Source organism: Staurois parvus, unplaced genomic scaffold (genome assembly GCF_062004578.1).
Source record: "Staurois parvus isolate SC_StPar_1 unplaced genomic scaffold, SC_StPar_1.0 ptg001288l, whole genome shotgun sequence".
NCBI classification, from domain to species: Eukaryota; Metazoa; Chordata; class Amphibia; order Anura; family Ranidae; genus Staurois; species Staurois parvus.
In genome coordinates, this window is record NW_028319084.1 from 256,392 (window position 1) to 267,387 (window position 10,996).

The window sequence follows — 10,996 nt, forward strand, 5'->3', positions numbered from 1 at the left end:
CAGAGCAACATCTCGGAAACTGGGGATGGGACAATATAGAATCAATGGAGGAGAGGAAGGACAGAAAAAGAAAAGGGAAAGAGAACAAGAGAAAGAAAAGGGAAGAGTGGAAAGGGAAAGGAAAGGAAATGGAAATGATGACATAGGAAAGAAAAGAAAAGAAAAGAAAGAAGGAAAAGGAAAAGAGAAAAGAAAAAAAAAGAAAAAAAGAAGGAAAAGGAAAAGAGAAAAGAAAAAGGAAAAGAAAAGAAAGAACCAAAAGCAAAAGAGAAAAGAAAAGAAAAAAGAAAGAAGGAAAAGGAAAAGAGAAAAGAAAGGAAAAGTAAAAAAAAGAGAAAAAAAGGGAAAAGAGAAAAAAAAAGAAAGAAGGAAAATAGAAAAGAAAAGAAAAGGAAAGGGTAAGAAAATTAAGAATGGTAATGGGGAGGGGAGGGGAGGGTTGCGGATGGAGGATCAAATAAGTGGTTGAATGACACAAGAAAACAAAAAAGGAAATCCAGCTCTAGATGAGAAAGTTGCAAAGAAAGCACATTTAAAGGATATGAAGCAAGAGAGAAGGGAGAGTAGGAAGGAATGGAACGAGAAGTAGGGGAGGAAGGAATGAAAAGAGAAGTAGGGGAGGAAGGAATGAAAACAGGGAGGAAAGGAGAGAGGTGTGGAGGGATAAATGAAGAGAGAAGGGAGGGGAGAAAGGAATGAAGAGAGAAGGGGAGAAGGAATGAAAAGAGAAGTAACAAAGACAGAAGGGAGAGAAGGAAGGAATTAAGATGGAAGGGGGGGGAGGAAGAAATTAATGAATGAAGACAGAAGGGAGGGGTGGAAGGATTGAGGAGAAAAAAGGAGGAAGAAACAAAGAGAAGGTTGGGGAGAAGAGAATGAAGAGAGAAGGGCAAGTGAAGGAAATAGAAGAAAAGAAGAAAAACGGGAGGGGACAAAGTAATAAAGACAGAAGTGAGAGAAGGAAGGAATTAAGATGGAAGGGAGGGGAGGAAGGTATGAAGAGACAAGGGAGGGGAGAAAGTAATGAAGAGAGAAAGGTGAGGAAGAAAGGAAGGAAAGAAGGGAAGGGGAGAAAGAAATGAAGAGAATGGAGGGGAAAAAAATGAAGAGGGCCAGAAAGGGAGAAAGGAATAAACAGAGCAGGGAGGGAAGAAAGGAATGAACACAGAAGGAAGAGGAAGGAAAGAAGAGAAAAGGGAAGAGAGGAAAGAAAAAAGAAAGGTGGATGAGGAAGGAAAAAAGAGAGAAGGGAGAGAAGGAAGGAATGAAGACAGAGGAAGGAAGGGGTGGAAGGAATTAAGAGACAAGGGAGGGGAAAAAGTAATGAAGAGAGAAAGATGAGGAAGGAAGGAGAGAAGGGAAGGGGAGAAAGGAATGAAGAGAAGGGGGGAGGGGGATGCAGAGAACCAGGAGGGGAGAAAGGAATGAACAGAGCAGGGAGGGGAAGAGGTGGAAAGAAAGAAGAGAACAGGGAGGGGAGGAAGGAATGAAGAGACAAAGGGGGAGGAAGAAAACAACAGAAAAGGGAAGAGAGGAAAGAAAGCAGAAAGAAGGTCGAGGAGGAAGGAAAAAAGAGAGAAGGTTTGAGGAGGAAGGAAAGAAGAGAGAAGGGAGAAGGGAGGGAAGGACGGAATAAAGACAGAGGGAAGGGGATGAGAGAATGAGGACAGAAGGGTGGTGAAGAACAAAAAATGAAAGGGAGGTTCTATAGAAAGAGGAAAGAAGGGAAAGCAAGAAAAGAATAAAGGAGGTAGGTAAGGTGCAAAGGAAGTAAGAAAGGAGGGAAGAAAGAGTAAGTGACAGAGAACATACACTTGAATGAAGACAGATGGGAAATGTCTAGACACACAATGATGGTGGTACCTTAACTCGGGAGTCCTTATGTTGCAGCAGTTCTTTATTGTTGTTCATGATACGAGTGGCAATCACTTTATTCAAGGGCAGCAAGAGCAGTGCCAGTCCAAGACCGCCAAGGACAGCAATGCCCACCTGTTGGTAGAAGAGGTAAAGCGTGATGGAGAACTGCAGGGGAAGGCTCCACAACTCATGAAAGCTCCGGCAAAAATTGGTTATTCGATCTGCATCTGTACTCATCAGGTTCATCACTTCCCCTGGGGAGAACCCAGCCAGACCTGTCCCTTCACCATGAATAGCCTTACAATACACAGTAGTCAGCACAGATGTTCTCACAGTCAGCATAACCTTATTGATCTGATGTGTGTACTGATTCTGCAGAAGAGCCCCCAGAAAGCCACTGCAGAAGAGCCCAGCAGTATAGATCACCCCCCAGCTGAGAGGTTCCTCTCTGGTCTCCATGAAATTGACCAGAAGATTTAGCAGCACCGGGCCCATGAACCCAAGGATGGTGGAGCAAAGTTTTATCAACCCTAAAGAGTAATAACGGCATCCAAAGCTTGCATGCAACGCTGATAAGAGGCGTAATGTTCCAGGTGGACTCTTGGACAGGAATTTTTGGCAGACTCTTGCAGTACGGAGACCATATGGCAGGATGGGTACATCCTGGGGCTGCTTCAATCCTCCTTGTGCTCCCCTCTGCATAAGTGGCTTCATCCAAAAGTAGAACAACTGCGAAAGAAGACTTTCATAGTCCTCCGATGTCTCTTCACTGATGCTGTGGGCAGAGGAGAACAGCAGAGAGACATCTTCATCGTCTTCATTAATGGAAACATTGATGGGAAATCTTTGGGGCCGAGCAGGAACAAGAAAAGCCACAAAATACAAAGCTACAAAGCAAAGCCTCAGGCATGAGAAAGAAAAACGATAAATAAGAACTGAGTTCAGGGGTGATGCCACAGCCCCTTCCTGGAATAACCAAACTATCCTGATCACTGAAGAGGGAATCAGGAGGAGAACTGGCAACACCAAACTCAGAGGTCCCCTGGAAAAGGTGTACAATGTCTTCCGAAGGTTGAGTAGCACCAGGAAATGTGTAAACCATGATAGGCAGCACACTCCTCCTGAGAGAACTTCTAATGAGGAGGGGACTTCGCGAGGAAATACAGCCCCCAAGGCCAATTCAGCAGCACAGAACAACGTGAGGAGGAAGGAGAATAAAATCCGACATCGCCAGGCGGGTGACAGGGAGGAAAATCTCGAGTTCCTGGAAGAAAAGCCTTATATTATTACTAGGAACAAAGACACAACATAGACATTCCAATCAACATCTCATGATCACCTTTCCCCTCACCCCTATCTCACAAAGGCCATCTACCTTCACCTTTCCAGCAATGACCATGTTCATTCATCTCCAACCTCCTCCATATAGACCATGTCCCTTTAACTTCACCTTACCTCATATGAACTATCTCCCTGTATATTGACCTTTATTGATAAGGACTATGGTCTTGTACCTCCACCCTCCCTTATAAGGACTGTTTTCCTGTATCTCCATCCTTTCTCATAAGGACTGTGTTCCTGTACTTCCACCCTCCCTCATAAGAACTGTGTTCCTGTACTCCAAGTTACTTCATAAGAACTGTGTTCCTGTACCTCAACTCTCCCTCATAAGGATTATGGTCTTGTACCCCCACCCTCCCTCATAAGGACTGTGTTCCTGTATTCCAACTTACTTCATAAGGACTGTGTTCCTGTACCTCTACCATACCTCATAAAAGGACTATGGTCCTGTACCTCAACTCTCCCTCATAAGGATTATGGTCTTGTACCCCCACCCTCCCTCATAAGGATTGTTTTCCTGTACCTCCACCCTCCGTCATAAGGACTGTGTTCCTATACCTCCACCCTCCCTCATATAGACTGTGTTCCTGTACCTCCACCCTCCGTCATAAGGACTGTGTTCCTGTACCTCCACCCTCCCTCATAAGGACTATGTTCCTGTACCTCCACCCCACCTCTTAAGGACTATGGTCCTGTACCCCCACGCTGCCTCATAAGGACTATGGTCCTGTACCCCCACACTGCCTCATAAGGACTATGGTCCTGCACCTCCACCCCACCTCTTAAAGACTATGGTCCTGTACCTCAACACTCCCTCATAAGGACTATGGTCCTTTACCCCCACCCTGCCTCATAGGTTCTTGCATTGTGTTTTTTTTTCATTATACAGGTTTGTATTTTTTGGGTTTCTTTTGTTTTCCTTTTGTTTTGTTGTTTTATGTTAGTGATGACCATGTTTGTTTTGTTCGTTCATTCACCTCCACCCTCCGTTATATGGATCATATCTTCTTACCTTCACCTTCCCTCATATGAACAATCTTCCTCTATCTTGACCTTTCTTCATAAGGACTATATTCCTGTACCTCCACCTTCCCTTACAAGGACTATATTCCTGTACCTCCACCATCCCTCATAAAAACTATGCTCCTTTACCTCCACCCTGCCTCATAGGGACTATGTTCCTGTACCCCCACCCTGTTTCATAATTACCAAGTGGTCCACTGAGTCTGCCCTTTTTCTTTTGTTTTTATGTTAAAAAAACAATGAAATAAAAATCATATTAAAAAATGTGCCATCACTCTTCTATGTTTCTATGACCATGCCCTTGTACCTCCACCTTGCCTCATACAGACTATGTTCTTGTGCCTCCACCTTTCCTCGAAGGGACTACCTTCCTGTACCACCACCCTTCCTTATAAGGACCATCTCTATTCACCTCTACCCTCCCCCCAAGGATTATGGTCCGGTACCACCACCCTGCCTCATAAGGACTATGTTCTTGTAGTTTCATCCTGCCAAGGTGCTACTGACATGAAATTTTCAACACATGTCGGTAACAACACATGCAATCCATACATACAAAGAAACCAAAACAAATAAGTTCAGAAATTAAGTTATGTGTAATAAAATGTAATGACACAGCGAAAAAGTATTGAACACGCTAACTGAAATGTATTTAATACTTTGTACAAAATCCTTTGCTGGTAATGACAGCTTCAAGACACCTCCTGTATGGAGAAACTAGTTGCATGTATTGCTCAGGTGTGATTTTGACCGATTCATCCACACAGTCTTCAAATATTGAAGGTTCCGGGGGCCTCTTCTATGAACTCTGATCTTTAGTTCTTGCCATAGATTTTCTATTGGATTCAAGTCAGGTGATTGGCTGGGCCATTCTAACAGCTTTATTTTCTTTCTTTGAAACCAATTGAGTTTCCTTGGCTTTGTGTTTGGGATCATTGTCTTTGCTGAAATGTCCGTCTTCGTTTCATCTTCATCATCCTGGTAGATGACAGCAGATTTTTATCAAGAATGTCTTGGTACATTTTTCCATTCATCCTTCCTTTAATGACATGAAGTTTGCCAGAACCGTATGCTGATAAGCAGCCCCAAACCATGATGTTCCCACCTCCAAACCTCACTGTTGGTTTTTGGGGTGATGTGCAGTGCCATTTGACCTCCAACCATGGTGTGTATTATGGCATCCAAAGAGTTCAATTTTGGTCTCATCTGACCAGACTATATCCTCCCAGTATTTCACAGGCTTGTCTGAATGTTGTGCAGCAAACTTTAAACAAGCTTCAACATGCTTTTTTTTCAGCAATGGAGTCTTGCGTGGTGACGTGCATACAGGCCAGGGCGGCTGAGCGCATTACTTATTGTTTTCTTTGAAACAATTGTACCTGCTAATTCCAGGTCATTCTGAAGCTCTCCACAAGTGTTCCTTGGCTCTTGGACAACTCTTCTGATAATTCTTTCCACTCCTCTGTCAGAAATCTTGCAAGAAGCACCTGGTTGTGGCCGGTTTATGGTGAAATGATGTTCTTTCCACATCCAGATATCCAGATTATGGCCCCAACAGTGCTCACTGGAACATTAAGAAGTTTAGAAATCCTTCTGTAACAAATGCCATCAGTATGTTTTGCAACAATAAGGTTGAAAAGGGTTTGAGAGAGCTCGTTCCTTTTACCCATCATGAGATGTTTCTTGTGTGACACCTTGGTAATGAAACACCTTTTTATAGGCCATCAGTTGAGAATGAACCAGCTGATAATAATTTGCACTGGCAAGTGGTAGGATTGCTTTCTAATTACTGATAGATTTCAGCTGGTGTCTTGGCTTTCCATGCATTTCTGCACCTCCCTTTCTTCATGTGTTTAATACTTTTTCCCTGTGTCAATTCATTTTTTTTACACATAACTTAATTTCTGAACTTATTTCTTTTGGTTTATTTGTATATATGGATTGCATGGGTTGTTACCCACATGTGGGGAAAATTTCATGTCAATAGCACCTTTAGAAATATATTTACTGAGAAAAATAGTGACGTGTTCAGTACTTATTTTACCCGCTGTATATATTTTTTATACATGCTTTGCTTTTTGAGTTCTTTTTGTTGTTTCTTGTTAGGTTAAAAAAAAAAAAAAATAATAATTTAAAAAAATGTATAAATATATATATAAAAAAATGGTGGACCACTTGGTCTTTTTCTGCCGCCACTCTTCTATGTTTCTATGACTATGCCCTTGTACCTCCACCCTGGCTCATATGGACTGTCTTCCTGTACCACCACTCTTCCTTATAAGGACCATCTCCATTCACCTCCACCACTCCTTTGAAAGAATCATCTACCTTCATCTCCACCCTCCCTGATGAGTACCTTTACTTGAACCCTCAAACAGATCACCTCTCTTTACCTCCACCCTTTCATAATATTTCATAATAACTACTCTGGTAAATTCAGTCCCAGGAGAGAAAGAGGATCAGCCTGTAGACGGATTACCGGGAGCCCCTTAGTTGCCTGTGATCCTGCTGCCCGAATCCCCCCTCTATGCGGACTTAAACCTTTGCTGCCTGTGAGCCTGTTGCCCAGATTCCCCCTATGTGTGGGCTTAATCCTTTGCTGCCCAGATCCCCCCTCTGTGCGGACTTAATCCTTTGCTGCCCGGATCACCCCTCTGCGCGGACTTAACCCTTTGCTGCCTGGAGCTGTCTGTGTGGATTAACCCCGTGCTGCCCAAAAGACTTAGCCCAATTCTGTCCCATGGACTCCAACTCCCACGGTACCTCCGCCACTCTGCCCTGTTGAACCCAGTGGACTATCGGTCCCCTGTTGCCCCATATTGCCATCCTGAAAACTTTACTGTGTCACTGTGTCTTGTGTTGTTCCGTGGACTAGCTGTTCTATTGCATAAGGATCATCTCCCTTCACCTCCAACCTTCCTTACAAGAATCATCTCCCTTCACCACCACCCTCCTCCCTTATACAGATCATCTCCCTTCACCACCACCACCCTCCCTTGTACAGATCATCTCTCTTTACCTCCACCCTCTCATAATATTCCAGAACTATTCTGGTAAATCCAATCCCTGGACAGGAAGAGGATCAGTCTGTAGCCACATTACCTGGAGGCCCCGGCATGGCAGGCACTGGTCACAGAGAATAAATAGCAAGGAATGGTGCTAAAGATCAGCTGGTTAAAGCAGAAATCAACAGGGCCATTTCCCTTCACGTCCACCCTCACTCATAAGGACCATCTCCCTTCAGCTCATCAAAGGCCCCATCTCTCTTTATTTCTACCCTCATTTATGAGGATCATCTACCTTCAAGTCCACTCTCACTCATAAGGATCATTTACCTTCACTACCCTCCATTGTACAGATCATCTCTCTTTACCTTCACCCTCTCATAATATTCCATAACTATTGTGGTAAATCCAATTCCAGGACAGGAAGAGGATCAGCCTGTAGGTGAATTACTCGGAGGCCCCGGCATGGCAGGCACTGGTCACAGCAAATAAATAGCAAGGAAGGTTGCTAAAGATCAGCTGGTTAAAGTAGACATCAACAGGGTCATTTCCCTTCACTTCTACTCTTCCTTATAAGGACCGTCTCCCTTTACCCCCACTCTTCCTTATAAGTATCATCTACCTTCATGTCCACCCTCACTCATAAGGAGCATCTCCCTTCAGCTCATCAAAAGTACAATCTCTCTTCATTTCTACCCTCATTTATAAGGATCATCTACCTTCAAGTCCACTCTCACTCATAAGGACCATCTCCCTTCAGCTCATCAAAAGGCACCATCTCTCTTCATTTCTACCTTCCCTTATGAGGACCATCTCCCTTCACCTCATCAAAAGGACCATATCTCTTCATTTCTACCCTCCTATATAAGGATAATTTCCCTTCACCTCCACCCTTCCTTTCAAGGATCATCTCCCTTCACAAACCACCCTCCATTGTACAGATCATCTCTCTTTACCTCCACCCTCTCATAATATTCCATAACTATTCTGGTAAATCCAATCCCAGGACAGGAAGAGGATCAGCCTGTAGGTGAATTACTTGGAGGCCCCGACATGGCAGGCACTGGTCACAGCAAATAAATAGCAAGGAAGGTTGCTAAAGATCAGCTGGTTAAAGTAGACATCAACAGGGCCATTTCCCTTCACTTCTGCTCTTCCTTATAAGGACCGTCTCCCTTTACCTCCACTCTTCCTTATAAGTATCATCTACCTTCATGTCCACTCTCATTCATAAGGACCATCTCCCTTCAGCTCATCAAAGGCACCATCTCTCTTCATTTCTACCCTCCTTTATAAGGATCATCTCCCTTCACCACCCTCCTCCCTTATACGGATCATTTCTCTTTACCTCCACCCTCTCATAGTATTCCATAACTATTCTGGTAAATCCAATCCCAGGACAGGAAGAGGATCAGCCTGCAGCCGAATTACCTGGAGGCCCCGGCATGGCAGGCACTGGTCACAGCAAATAATACGTGAGGAACGGTGCTAAGGATCAGTTGGTTAAAGCAGACGCCAACATGACCATTGACCCAGACAGGTAAGGGGTCTGATGGAAGAGATCCGCACAGCCGGGAGACAACATCTTCCATCCCATCCAAGAAGCAGATCCTGCAGGAAACAAGCAGAGGAGACATGATTGTGGTGGGGTTCCCTGTCCTACTGTGATTGACCATCCATCTTCTGTTGCCGGTGCCATTGACCTTCTCTGGATTGGCCAATGGATGAACGCCACGTTCAGAAACAGATACAAATCTGATTTGTTGAAAAGTTTTCTGCCCACTGAGCTTCTGTGTGTGTGGTCAGATTAAAATTGGCAACGAAGATCTGTCGAACCTGCAGAGAATCATACAATCCTGGAATGGTGCAACCCTCTGCAGGTCTGACACACCAACGTAGAAGGATTCCGCCCAATGGAGACGCGGGGAAACTTTGGCTCTCCAGGCGCAAACATAATGCATGACAGCCACCAATTCCGACCAATCACAGATTCAATATTTTGTTTGTGAAGTCAGGTACGAAAAATGGTGCCCACCAATGACGACGAACCAACCTCCTCATTGGCAGCCATGACACTACAAGGCGTTATTTTATTATCATACAGCCTGGACTATGACATCCAGTACATCACATCCTATATCGGAGCCCAACTCCAGCCACATCTTCCAGTCAGTTTAGGATGGAGCAAGGAAGGTTGGATCTGCTGTCTGTGGGAAGAAATTCCTCTCCTCTTCCTGTTCTGGCAGCTAATAAACAGGAAGTGAGGGGAAACCTCTCCAATGGAGACACCAACAAAAACCTGACTCTCCCCCTTCTCCTCTCCATCTCAAACTGAAATTAAGGCTGTAGTTGGGCTTTCAGATGTATTAGAAATGATCAGAATGGATTTGTATGCAAACCAAAACTGAAAGTGCAGCTGTCAATAGGAATCAACCTCTCATCAGAGTCAAAGTTAGGCATGAGTTGTGATTGGCTGAAAAGTGACAGATAAAACTGTTTGTGTGGTTAAAGCCCCACCCCCCACCTGTGTACCCTCACCTGTGTACCCTCACCTCACTCCCCTCCCTGCCAAAAGGACCGAAAGAGCAACACCGGGAACCGGAACCAATCACACGGGAAATGTTTCTCGGGGACAGGAAAACGATCGGACATGTGCCTAACCATAGAGAGGATCCAAGTACAGAGCGGCCGCTAGAGGCAGCGAAGAAGCTGGGATGTGATAGGCGGCCACTATAGGGCGGAGGTCAGTGTGTGCAATGATTGGGAACTTCCATACAGCTATAAAACCCTCAACTGGCTGACATTTAGTTTGCTTTTTGTATCACAAAGAACTGTCATTTTTATAAATATCAATAAATAATAGTATAAATAATAAAAAAAAGTTTTAAATGTTTTTTTGCCCTTCTCTGTGATGACGATCTCCCGAAGCCTTTTTACGGCCACTCCATATCTCCATACACTTCAGCAATTGGCTGCACTCAGTTTCTACCTGATGGTGACAACAGTGAACCATACCTGTGTATTGAAATGGCCATTCGAAGTCTGTGTGACAACGCAGCAGCACAATTGGGAGACAGGGACAGAGTGTTGTCACCCAATAACAGGAAGTTCCCTGAACAGGGACCGTCATGGCGGAATCACTGGGGATTTTTTTAACAAAAGCTGAAGATTTTAAAATACTTGTATGTTGGCACGGTACGTGTACCAGTTTTAATTCTAACCCGTACTGTGTGGAGGGAGGCCAACACAATAGACGAGTCCAGAAAGATTGCCTTGGAACTCCCACTGTGGCAAAACCCAATGTTTTTACATTTGCAACATCTTACTGGCAGTTTCTTTTGGGTTTGCATGTGTATTACTGTATTAGAAGATATACACTCGCCGGCCACTTTATTGGGTACATCTGTTCAATTGCTTAGTAACACAAATGGCTAATCAGCCAATCACATGTCAGAAACTCAATGCATTTAGGCATCTAGACGTGGTAAAGGCGACTTGCTGAAGTTCAAACCGAGCATCAGAATGGGGAAGAAAGGGGATTTAAGTGACTTTGATTGTGGCATGGTTGTTGGTGGCAGATGAGCTGGCCTGAGCATTTCAAAAACTGCTGATGTACTGGGATTTTCACACACAACCATCTCCAGGGTTTACAGAGAGTTGTCCGAAAAAGATAAAATATCCAGTGAGCGGCATTTGTGTGGATGAAAATGCCTTGTTGATGTCAGGGGTCAGAGGAGAATAGGCAGACTGGTTGGAGATGATGGAAAGGC

The 10,996-nt window shown here is 44.3% G+C and overlaps 1 protein-coding gene across 2 annotated transcripts in view; it reads right to left on the reverse strand.

Annotated features, from left to right (window-relative positions):
* The window catches only part of ABCC10 (ATP binding cassette subfamily C member 10), a 62,628-nt gene extending 52,770 nt beyond the window's left edge, over positions 1-9,858 (reverse strand). The window contains exons 1-3 of one of the 2 annotated variants that reach the window (XM_089660917.1): positions 9,765-9,858; positions 8,658-8,837; positions 1,864-3,121 (exon numbers count right to left, since the gene is read on the reverse strand). In XM_089660917.1, coding sequence (XP_089517043.1) covers positions 1,864-3,121; positions 8,658-8,818 — 1,419 coding nt within the window. In that variant the 5' untranslated portion in view covers positions 8,819-8,837; positions 9,765-9,858. The remainder of the gene's footprint in view (positions 1-1,863; positions 3,122-8,657; positions 8,838-9,764) is intronic. The other variant, XM_089660916.1, reaches the window with a different exon arrangement.
* Between the last annotated feature and the right edge of the window lie 1,138 nt (positions 9,859-10,996).